Here is a 12200-nt window from a genome sequence, read left to right on the forward strand (position 1 = left end):
GATGCAAACACAATAAGGGATCAAGGGTGTGCACAGGCGTTTAGTGTTTCAGTGTCAGATAAGGTTATAATAGGTAATTAGGATTTTGTTTAATCGGTTATCAGTGTTTGTTTCCTTTCATCTGGATCTATTTCTTTCAATTTTGATGACAAATAATGAACCTTGTTAAAAATTCACACTATGCAGAAACAAATGGGAACTTGTGGAACTGTGCATTTAAAAATGGTTAATGAAATCGAAATTAGAAAAGTACACAAACTCTCGAATGGCGCCGTAAAGTTATTTTGGAAGTTGGTTTATTGTAAGACAGACTGTGCAGAAAAGAAAATGCTGAACAAGTGTGAAACTCTCTTTTTATGTGACTCAATGTGTTCTATTGAAGCAGCCGTACACAGCAGCAGTCTGGCACAGACAGCATCAATGAATACGAAATGCAAAGCTTAGCAAATTCTTGCAACCAAAGTTTGTATTTCTGGAGAGACTGATTAATTCTCTTCTGTGTGACTGGAACATTTAAACTTCATCTTGCAAATAACAAAATCCTTCATATCTGTAATGAAAAATCCTAAAAAGCCACAAAAAAATGACTTTAACAATGCAAAATAGATTTCTTCTCAAAATGAGCTCATGCACAGCGCTTAGGAAGGCGTTGCATGTTCTGCTAGAAAGCAATACTTTTAGGGGATTAACTCTATTTACACTGGCCATAGAGTTCAAAGGAACTCATTACAATAGCTGGAGAGGTTCGTAGAAAGGAAAAAAAGACAAACAGTGTTTTTGAGTTGCACAGAGAAGGTGGGGGGGGGGGGGGGGGGGGGGTATTCCATACATTATGGTGCTGGTATAAGAAATGCACAGGGCACACACTTATAAGTGTCACATATCGGGCCTGCTCTTGTGGGGCTGTGCAGGACTTGGTGTTTCTCTCCAGCCCTCTGCTCTCCTCTCTCTGCTATGGTCGTCGACTTAGGAGGTTGCAACTTCAGCACCACAGACAGCTCTGTGTGCAGCTCCAGTCTCGGCGGGCTGAGCCGGACCGGCCACACGGTGGTGGCAGTATGCCTCGGCTTCATTTTGGTGTCGGGTATCCTCAACAATGGTCTCGCGCTTCTTGTCTTTGCAAAGTTTCGCTCCCTTTGGACGCCAATCAATTTGATCATGTTAAACATCAGTCTAAGCGATATCCTCGTGTGCGTTTTCGGAACACCCTTCAGTTTCGCTGCGAGTGTGCACGGGAGATGGCTCATTGGAGAGTCCGGATGCAAGTGGTACGGGTTCGCAAATTCCCTGTTTGGTAAGTGCGACGAGTTTAATACGTTTTGTCCGTTTCGGTTTATCTCCAAACTTCCTGTTTGACTTAAGGAAGTCGTATGAGTTAGCTAAATTCTGATTTGCCATTCATTTACGTATCTGACAGTCTAATGTTTTACCTGATTATGGCAGCATATGCAAAGTCAGAAAAGTTATTAAGAGTCATCCTGTGTCATCATGTGAATGTGTGTACTTAAATCAATGGCAAACAACGCTGCATTTTGTTGAGTAATTTCTCTCAAAACCAAGACCTTATGGTGCAACAGGAAAAGGCAGGGGTCACCAAAGTCTTCGGGATTTACTGTGTGGGAACCATAAATGCCTAAACAAAATGTCATTGCATTCCATAAAATAGTTACTGAGATATTTCATTATGGACAAAAGTGGTGGACTGGAGATAGACATACATTATTGATCATGATGGTTGAAAGACAATGGACATTACTATTCTTTATCATCTTGTGATATTTTATGTGGGATGTTTTACTGAAAAAAGGAACACACACTTTCAGGGGAAGCACAGAGCTGGTCCTATGAGTCAGTAATCACTATACACTAATAGCTTACATTATATTTGATGCTCACACTGTAAAGATTGTTTTAATGATAGTGGTCTCATCTTCATGTTACAGTGAATTCAGTCCAACCAAGACTCAACCACGGATCAACTGAATGGCATTACGTTTTTGAGTAAATACTTACAATAACTTGTGATCTACTTTTTCTATCTTCTCCATTCTTGTTCTTTTAAGGAATTGTGTCCCTGGTGTCCCTGTCTGTTCTCTCCTATGAGCGCCACACCGCTGTGCTGCTTTCCTCCCAAGTTGACATCTCAGACTTCAGGAAGTCCTGGCTCTGTGTGGGAGGCTCCTGGCTCTACTCTCTCCTCTGGACCCTGCCACCCTTTCTGGGTTGGAGCAGCTACGGGCCCGAGGGACCCGGTACCACATGCTCTGTCCAGTGGCACCTCCGTTCACCCACCAGCATCTCATACGTGTTATGTCTCTTTATCTTCTGCCTGATGCTGCCCCTTCTGGTGATGATCTACTCTTATGGCAGAATCCTGGTGTCAATCAGGAGGGTGAGTTCATAATAATCTATTAAACTTTTTCCTAGCAAGGTTATGTATGATGATGTATAAGTTACTGATCAAACAAGGAAAAAATGATTGAATTTCAAGATTTTTTCATAACTTTTTACAACTACAAATGATATATGATCGTGATTAAAGGAGTGTTCTCAGCACTGTATTTATACAAAACAAATCTTGACAATGAAAACACATTGGGAAAAAAAACCAACAGAACTTTAACAGAAAACAAATATGATGAGACAAAGTTAATGGACTATGTTTCCCAGAATGTTTACTCTTTTAGAAATGCTGGCCATATTTACTGTCCAGAGAATTTACTGTTATTTTTTAAGCAGCTAATAATCACTACAGGAACTTCTTTTCTAGTGTTTTGTTCAAAGAGTCACCTGTCATCATGTCTATCGCCTATAAGCTTCAATAGCTCTGAATGGGCTCTGTTGTGGCTCTAGAGCTGCAAAGGAAGTTCTGGGCTGGTAAGATTAGGCCCAGAGGTTGAAGGAGGGCTGTCTCTCAGTCTTGGTCACATGATTTGTAGATCATTTCCAGGAGCATGAAATCAGATAATCCTTCAGCAAACAGCTCACAGTGTTTACAGTATACTCTTATATTCAATGTGACTCCAGCAGGAGAAGAAATGAGGTGCACTGTCGTCAGAAGCGTGCATGGGGGGAAATTGTGGCTTGCTGTTTTCTTGAAGACAAATACCCCCGCCCAGTCACAGTGACTCATCCCCATGATGGTCGGGTTAACACAAACTAACACAAATAATTGACAATTAGGGGCTTCAAATTAATGTAGGCCGTCACCTTGCAGCTATACTCACATTTGTGAGTCCCATTGTAGGTATTTATAGATTGTGGAAGCAATGTGTTACAATTGGATACGTGCTATTAGATAAGCACCTCCATTAAAAAAAAAAAAGCCTGGAGGACTTGATGGGCCCAGCGGCCCCCACCAGTATCCCTTTGACTGAGAGCACACCTCAGGCTTTTCTAAGAAACTGAATAACCAGTATGGAGCATCTATTGGCTTTTTCAAAGGCTTATAGTGATACAAGAGAAGGAGCGATGACATTTATATCAACAGCATCAGTTTGGCTCAGATTGTTATTCCCTCTACATGACAGAATCACATTTAGATTCAACTCACAACGCCGCCTATAAGGCACACTCACGTTTGAAATGTATTGTTCCACATATATATCTTGTAGAATGCAAAATATCCACATTTCGTAATAAAATCTAAGAATTTGTTCTGAAACAAAACACACAATTGAATATATTTTATTGTGATGATCTCATGGGGCAGAATTCTGTAGATATGCTTGATTTTAATAGCTTTTATTTTAGTTGGTATGAGACAGTATTGAGTTTTGTTCGTCGGATTTAGCTTTCGTTGTTTCTTAGATTTCATTTCTGTGGGCAACATTTCAAACTTAACAGAAGTGAAGCCATGCAGAAATCACTGATAATTAAACGTTATCAGAATACTTCTCACTCGAGAGCGGATGGGGAGACAGAGCCACAAAGGTTGTGACCTAACACCACACAAGGTAAAACGTAATTGAGCGTGCGACAGATGAGCAGTGATGTGTTAGAACGATCAAGATTTTGTACTCTGGAGGGATTCCATCTGGATGCCGACATGCTCATCTATTCATGAAGCACCATCAGGAACATCACAGTGGTTATTACACAAGGCTGTGACCACAGGGGTATGAAATCCATACTGAGGAGGTGACAATCACCGCAGAGAGGTGAGGAGGAAACTTTAAACACATGGCTTATCATGAGCTAATTTTAGCACACAGATACAGCACCACAGCACATCAGGAGGAAGCAGCAGGAAACATTTAATGAATGGCAAATAACGGCCACACTGCTGCTAAATTTAATTATGTTATTATTTTATGGCAGTTGGTTACGATTACCAGTACTGAGTTATACATGTTGTAGATGTTCAACAGACTATCTATTTTCAGTCATCTGCAGTTGTTTCTTTAAACACGTAAAACACACATTAAGAAATCATTTTATACACGTAATACATATGGCACAATTATTTAGAACCGTGTTTGACTCTGAAACCCTATTCTGTGACTCTGGACTTGGAGAAAAAACTTGGTTTGACGTTAGAAGCGCAATTTAATTGACACCGGTTTTGGAGAAACTCAAATGTTTCACCTTAGGAGTGATGCTCAATAGATGCTGCACATAGTTTACGGCACAAAAGATATAATGAAAAAAACTATGAAATTGCCTTATGGGAAATGTAGGACTCTTCTAGGGTTTTTGGGAACTTGAACCATGCATGGGAGAAAAAGCCAGAATATCTAACACGCTTCAATTCATTTTTTTTTTTCATCTGTTGAGCCCTCTTATTGGCCTAAAGCAACTAGCAAAACCATTGGGAAATTGAAAGGAGAACCTCTGATTGTCCCATTGGTTACCGTCTTAGCACCAATGCTCAATTTTACAATTCTCCACTCCACAGACTAGTAAACTTTGGTTGTTGTCACAACCTTATTGAGAATATGGAACTAGTTAAATGAGCCACAAAGTTGAGAAAAATGAACAAAGAAAAATTCTACAATCTGATGGAAAATCAGAACTGTCTCTCTGTCGTGATCAGTCTCTTCCTTCTTTTCATTGCCAACAGGTTTAGTCCATGACGGGGAAGGAGTACTTTTAGTATAAAGAGTGTGTGGGCGTGCACTGCAATGTGTCACAGTGTCTTCATTTAGTACTTCCACTGGATGGCGCCACATAAATAAATAAATGTTCAAAGCATGAGGGATAGGCATGAACAGCATATATTTTCATCTACCACAGATACTCAGAGAGTCTGTGTTTCAAATGACTCAAACATGACCAATGCCTTATCTTTTAGTAGAAAGTAACATCTGCCCCTGTTCCTCTCCTCTTTCGGCGTCCAGGTGGGTAAGATCAACCTGCTGGCAGCTCATCGCAGAGAGCAGCACATTTTGGTGATGGTGTTATCCATGGTGTCCTGCTACATGCTGTGCTGGATGCCCTATGGCATCATGGCCCTGGTTGCCACCTTTGGAAGGTCGGGACTGGTCACTCCTGTGGTCAGTGTGGTGCCCTCCGTCCTGGCCAAGTTCAGCACTGTCATCAACCCCATCATCTACGTGTTCTTCAACAAACAGGTTAGAAGGCAGGGTTAGGGTTAGAGTTAGGATATAAGATCCATTGGTTTAAGTGCAAATAAATGCTCAGCCTCATCTTAACATAAAGCAGGGAGGAACATAGAGGGACAGTGTTTCATCCACTGAGGAGAAGTCAATGATTATCACACTTCTTGGACATGGAGGATGCAGCTCAGACTCAGCCAGTTATTTTTACAGTTGCCCTCTTCAGTACCACTTCTCAGGTGCTACATGCAGCACACTAGATGGTTTAATTGTGTATATAGTAGCGAAAGAGTTCCTTTCCCTTACAGCTGTAGATATCACGTGTACTACTGATTTGCCTTGGGAAATCTTTTGTTGGGATTTGCAGGTCAGAGGAAATTTGGACCTCTCTTGGAAATGTCTTTGTGTAGTTAGGTCTGGCTTAACATATCTGTTTTTAAATACTGATAAAACAATCATTAAATGTAACATAGATTTTTACAAACAAATGAATCCCAGCTTTACTTGATGTCTTTTGTCCTGACAATCACCAAATTCAAGTCTTTTGCACCTTTACACAGTTTCATAGATGCTTTGTGGCCTTCATGAAGTGCAGCGGAGAACCCATGTCTCTTCACGGAGAGGAGAACCCAACTGCGAGGACACCATTATCTGGTTTCTTCCCAGTCAACAGAGAAGCCTCCCTCAGCTCCTCCCAGCGCCAGATCATCAGCGGCTCTGGAAACGCTCCACTCTGCAGCCAGCACAATGACCGACACACTCTGGTTGTTCACTATACTCCATAGAAGCGTAACATCTTTTTCATCTCATATACTGTGAAAATGTAAAGAAATGTTGGTTTCTTTTTCTGAATTACTGTCCTGAAACCATAGCATCCATAGCATCCATTGATTTCACATAGGAATATGAAAGTGACCGCCAACTCTTTAACATTTAAATGTAATGTCAGTTTCATGCAGCTGAGCTTTTGCTTTGTTTTAGGTGTATTTGGATCATGTGCTGACCTTCATGCAATTGTCAATGTGCACGTTTTGAATGATTGCTAGGATAATGATTGCTGCAAGTTTGACCTGAACCTACCATGGATGATATCCCTGAGAACATTCAGAATAAAAATAAAGACAAATAAATGAACGCCTTTGTCATTTGTTTATAAATAATTCCCTTCCTGATTTAACATTTAAAAAATCTTCTATAGGTGATTTTGATTTCTTTAATTTTTTAGTTTTTTTCTCCTACATTTTTGATAAAAAACAGCATCCAAAGCAAACAGGAGTATTGAATTCAAGAGCAACATTATAATGAGCACCTTGTACTCATACAACAATAACGAACCTGTACATTTATAAAACTCTCACATGTTGTCTGACTTCACAGGCAAAAGTTAAGACAATAAACTGATTAGGAAATTCTGGGATTTAAAAACAACAGCTTACATTCTCAGTGTATTTATAGATGTACATGTAAATACTACATGTGTATTAACAATGGAGAATTGAGAATATTATGAACCACTACTAGGGGAAGCTGTTAGCTGTCTCAAAATATAAAACCATTTATTTATGCAGCATTTGAAGTTTTCGGATAGTGGTTGCATCACAAAGGCTAGCTAAATTAATAAAAATTCAAATATGTTAAATATATACTTTATTTTGACTCGATGTTGGATACAATAACAATTGTTACTTATTCACAACTGTATTTTTAGTTGTTCAAAATGATGTGCATATCACTCAACATTCATAAATCTAAAGATCATGTTGTTAATACTCAGTAACAAGTATTGATATGTGTACAAAACGCACAGTGTAAACTCATCCAGACAAAACCATTAACGACATAGTTGCTTCTGTTAAGTTGCATTTTATTTTTATGCAGCCGCCTGACACCTGCTCTATAAACACCCCACATTAGGAACATTTTATATTAGCCATAACAAGCTCTGTGGGTACTTTGGTGGGTCTTATCAGCCTTATGTTCCACCACAACCGAGCAGAGCTCCCACACACACAGAGTGTATGCAGGAATGATGACCTTTTGATTATCTGAGCAACTTTTCACATTGATTTAAAACTGAATTGAATTCAATCTGTACATTGTTCATTGCATAATTCTTAAAAAGTGAAATATTTGGAAAGAAAACGACTACTTGGCATTTTTGGGACTGAATTATGCGCAAGATATCCTCAGCTTTTCTTAAGTGCATGTATAGGGATAAATGAGTTGTTATTTCCTTTTTTCATTATTACTTTTTAATTCATACCGGTATGCTGCTGCTGCTGCTGCGGTCTGAGAAACTGTGTTATAATAAATTGAGTTTGTACATTATGCCCTGTCTGTGTTTCTGTAGTTTTTTGTTGGATGTTATAGTTTTTACAAGGTTGAGAAAATAAAATAATAAATGTTAATATCGTTCTATTTGTCATTCTACATTATATACTGAAACTATTGGGAAATGTGTCATATTTTTGCCCAAAAACTCTTGCCACATTGACATGGAATGACAGAGTGTGCTATTCAGGGACACATACAGTGGGGCAAAAAAGTATTTAGTCAGTCACCAATTGTGCAAGTTCTCCCATTTAAAAAGATGAGAGAGGCCTGTAATTTTCATCATAGGTATACCTCAACTATGAGAGACAGAATGAGAAAAAAAATCCAGGAAATCACATTGTAGGATTTTTAATGAATTTATTTCAAATGATTGTGGAAAATAAGTATTTGGTCAATAACAAAAGTTCATCTCAATACTTTGTTATATACCCTTTGTTGGCAATGACAGAGGTCAAACGTTTTCTGTAAGTCTTCACAAGGTTTCCACACACTGTTGCTGGTATTTTGGCCCATTCCTCCATGCAGATCTCCTCTAAAGCAGTGATGTTTTGGGGCTGTCGCTGGGCAACACGGACTTTCAACTCCCTCCAAAGATTTTCTATGGGGTTGAAATCTGGAGACTGGCTAGGCCACTCCAGGACCTTGAAATGCTTCTTACGAAGCCACTCCTTCGTTGCCCTGGCGGTGTGTTTGGGATCATTGTCATGCTGAAAGACCCAGCCACGCTTCATCTTCAGTGCCCTTGCTGATGGAAGGAGGTTTTCACTCAAAATCTCACGATACAAACTTCAGACGGGCCTGGACATGTACTGGCTTAAGCAGGGGGACACGTCTGGAACTGCAGGATTTAAGTCCCTGGCGGCGTAGTGTGTTACTGATGGTAGCCTCTGTTACTTTGGTCCCAGCTCTCTGCAGGTCATGTGGTTCTGGGATTTTTGCTCACCGTTCCTGTGATCATTTTCAGATTCAGTTTTCCCAGCCTGGTGCAGGTCTACAATTTTGTCTCTGGTCTCCTTTGACAGCTCTTTGGTCTTGGCCATAGTGGAGTTTGGAGTATGACTGTTTGAGGTTGTGGACAGGTGTCTTTTATACTAATAACGAGTTCGAAAAGGTGCCATTAATACAGGTAACGAGTGGAGGACAGAGGAGCCTCTTAAAGAAGAAGTTACAGGTCTGTGAGAGCCAGAAATCTTGCTTGTTTGTAGGTGACCAAATACTTATTTTACCGAGGAATTTACCAATTAATTCATTAAAAATCCTACAATGTGATTTCCTGGATTTTCTTTTCTCATTTTGTTTCTCATAGTTGAAGTGTACCTATGATAAAGATTACAGGCCTCTCTCATCTTTTTAAATGGGAGAACTTGCACAATTGGTGGCTGACTAAATACTTTTTTGCCCCACTGTATCTGACATAAAGGCAGGGGAAAATGCACGTTACATTAGGTATGTCAGACAACACACCCACCAACCCACAGACACACACACAGGCAGGCACAGGCACACACACACACACACACACACACACACACACACTCACACACACACACACACACGCATACACATGTAAACCAGAAGTCATAGATCTGCCCCAGGAAGTAGAGAGAGAAAAACTCAGTTGCTTGAGATTGTAAGTGTTCAGAAGTGCATGGGATGTCAAATACCCCAGGTTCCTTCAGGTTTCAGCACTTCTCTCCACCATGATCAACACTTACCAGACCAGCATTGCTCCACCGCCGGTGCCTCCACGCCTCAGCAGGTCCCAATCAATCCTCATCCCGGCTTCTCTTCCATCGCATGGCCACAGCAAGTCTCTAGTCAGGTTTCTGGTTGGTGTGGTGTTGCTGCACTTATTCCTTTCAGTCGGAGGATTCATCTACCTGAAGCAAAATGACACAATGGTAAAAAAAAAATGATATATTACAAGTTTAAATGTTTTACTTTGCACTTACTATATAATGGTAATAGCTTAAAGTCATATTGTTATTTAAAAATAAACCTTAAACTATTGTTATCATTCTTTTCTATTCTATTACAAAAAAAAGATAGATCTTTACATTTTTATTTCAGACTTAATATAAGCTATTAAAATAGATCAGTGTAAAAATATAACTAACACCTTAACGAAACTGTGCTACAGGAAATGCTCTTGAACAAACAAGTGAAGTATGATTTTCACAGACGTCGTGTCGTGTTATCAGATGAGCATTTTGCAAACAAAATGATTTATTATGAATATGATTCATGTGCAATAAGTATGTTTAGAAATTCAACATATGGTACTGCTTGTTCCTGATCTACTGCTTCTTTTCTTTCATTCCATCAGCGTTCATTCGTGCCTCCATCAGGTGAAGGAAAATGTATGTACATTTAATTGATCTATTCCTGAAATAAATATTAATAATATTTATTAGGTTGCATACAAATTTGCTATCTCAACTGTGTCTCTGATCAGATGTTTGATCTTTTCTCCAGTTGCCTTTCGCTCATCAGGAAAGCAGGAGACATCAAACAGAGCCTTGGCAAGCATGGAAGTCGAGCAGCAAAAAGATCAGAAATTTGGATGTAAGAAATATTAAAATATACAGATTTTTAGGATATATGAAATACAGTAGAAATATTTTTAGGTGGTTAAAATATATGTTACCTAAATATCTCTCTGTGTCTCTCCAGCGGGTTATCTCGAGTGGAACATAAACCGCTCAGTCTTAAAGAGTGTCAGTTACTACCACAAAATCTGGTTGACCATCGAGCAGCCCGGTGATTACTACGTCTACTCCAGGGTGACCTTCTCCAAGGGAGACTCCAAGCTGCCGCTTTTCAGCATGGTGAAGCTGAGGAAGACTGAGAAACTTGAGGAAAAGACATTGATGCAGGCGTATTGCAACAGTGTGCCCAATTCAGTTCAGCTGTGCACGGCCACGCAGGGAGATGTGATCACACTGGAGAAAGGGAACCAGCTCAGTGTGTGGTTACAAGAGCTTTCACTGGTGAGCTACATCGAGGGGGCCACAACCTTTGGGATTTTCAGACTGTAAAACCCCTGGACCTAAGTGGATGTACTTGGATTTAAATCTACTGAGAACTCTGTTAAATAGACTGGATCAATTATCAAACCAATGGATTCTGATGTTCGTAGAGAAATGACCACATTTCTAAAATATAATTTATTAAATCAGACATAATTGTGTTTATTTTCTATGGCAATGATGTGGAAGATTGTTCTGTATTTATTATTGTAAATTAAGTTTGTATGGCTGTGAAATGAAACTTTGATATTTAATCTTAAAGATGCCTTCTCTTCATTTTCAGTAGTGTGTTAGCTGTTATGTAGAGAAAATACACACAGTAGACCAAAAGACAAAAAGTCTGTGTCCCTGTATGGAACATTCAAGAAACTGCAAAATATTCAAATAGATGTAAAGGAAAGATATGCAGTAAAAAATGTAGTTTTAGTCCTAAAACAATCGGAAAAAACAACAGGTGATAACACATTTGAATTACCCAGATGTACCTAGTATAACTCATCAAAGACTATCAAATTCTTCTGAAATATATACAATGGTCCTTCACGGGCTTCTCAGAAATCAACCTTTTTTTTAAATCTAGCTCAGTTTGTGTACTGCCATGGTTTTGCTATAAGAGACCACAGTGGAAAGATGCATTTTCTCACGAACCTAAGCCACAAGAAACAAGAGCAGTCAGGTTGTTTACCAATCGAGAGTTGATTATTAGACTCAGGACTGACATTCATTTTTCATGCGTATTATTTATGTAAAGAAACCCAATATATTGTTGTTACAGTGGTACACGCCAGTGATGTTCTCTATGGAAACAAAATGCTGTATCCACATGAAAACTACTCTAAGGACAACACCCTAATTAAAATCATATAGATGTAATTGTACCACTTACAATTTTCCAGAGACTACAGACTTTCATTTTTTGAATATTTCTTTCTTTCCTGAGAGCCATCGGTTCCCATTCATTTCCATGTGGTCCGTCATTTACCAAACTTATGAAACTTTTTCAGAAACCATTTACAATAAATCCACACCTTAAATGTCCAGTTAAAATGCACATGTACATTTGAGATTTGTTTTATTTATTAATTAAATGGATGCAGAAGCCTCCATGTATGAGTTCCATGTAACTGTAACCAGCCTGATGACTAATATGAGGTTTGGTGAGAATCTTGTACCCCTTTGCCATCAAGAGCAAAAACAGTATAAAGGAGCATGGAAAGAGTGAATCTCTATGGAGGTGTGTAGGGTTGCAGAGGCGGCATGCTCTCACAGGATGTCGTCT

The 12200-nt window shown here is 39.3% G+C and overlaps 2 protein-coding genes across 2 annotated transcripts; both read left to right on the forward strand.

Annotated features, from left to right (window-relative positions):
* Nucleotides 1–954: 954 nt before the first annotated feature.
* tmtops3a (teleost multiple tissue opsin 3a) lies at nt 955–6688 on the forward strand. Its single transcript, XM_063875900.1, has 4 exons — nt 955–1294; nt 2064–2392; nt 5340–5573; nt 6119–6688. The coding sequence occupies exons 1-4, from the start codon at nt 955–957 to the stop codon at nt 6341–6343; spliced, it is 1128 nt and encodes a 375-aa protein (XP_063731970.1). The 3' UTR covers nt 6344–6688.
* Nucleotides 6689–9501: 2813 nt separating this feature from the next.
* Nucleotides 9502–11812, forward strand: cd40lg (CD40 ligand). Its single transcript, XM_063876128.1, has 4 exons — nt 9502–9793; nt 10219–10252; nt 10368–10457; nt 10566–11812. The coding sequence occupies exons 1-4, from the start codon at nt 9593–9595 to the stop codon at nt 10928–10930; spliced, it is 690 nt and encodes a 229-aa protein (XP_063732198.1). The 5' UTR covers nt 9502–9592; the 3' UTR covers nt 10931–11812.
* The last annotated feature ends 388 nt before the right edge of the window (nt 11813–12200 follow it).

This window comes from Eleginops maclovinus, chromosome 23, assembly GCF_036324505.1.
Source record: "Eleginops maclovinus isolate JMC-PN-2008 ecotype Puerto Natales chromosome 23, JC_Emac_rtc_rv5, whole genome shotgun sequence".
NCBI lineage: Eukaryota > Metazoa > Chordata > Actinopteri > Perciformes > Eleginopidae > Eleginops > Eleginops maclovinus.

What these genes read in the sequence shown, in the direction of transcription:
- tmtops3a (XM_063875900.1), top strand. Translation starts at nt 955, where the DNA reads ATGGTCGTCGACTTAGGAGGTTGCAACTTCAGCACCACAGACAGCTCT. An exon ending in TCCTGGTGTCAATCAGGAGG is followed by an intron (nt 2,393 to 5,339) that starts GTGAGTTCATAA and finishes TTCGGCGTCCAG; the next exon opens with GTGGGTAAGATCAACCTGCT. An exon ending in ACGTGTTCTTCAACAAACAG is followed by an intron (nt 5,574 to 6,118) that starts GTTAGAAGGCAG and finishes ACCTTTACACAG; the next exon opens with TTTCATAGATGCTTTGTGGC.
- cd40lg (XM_063876128.1), top strand. Translation starts at nt 9,593, where the DNA reads ATGATCAACACTTACCAGACCAGCATTGCTCCACCGCCGGTGCCTCCA. An exon ending in TCCATCAGGTGAAGGAAAAT is followed by an intron (nt 10,253 to 10,367) that starts GTATGTACATTT and finishes TCTTTTCTCCAG; the next exon opens with TTGCCTTTCGCTCATCAGGA. An exon ending in AAAAGATCAGAAATTTGGAT is followed by an intron (nt 10,458 to 10,565) that starts GTAAGAAATATT and finishes GTGTCTCTCCAG; the next exon opens with CGGGTTATCTCGAGTGGAAC.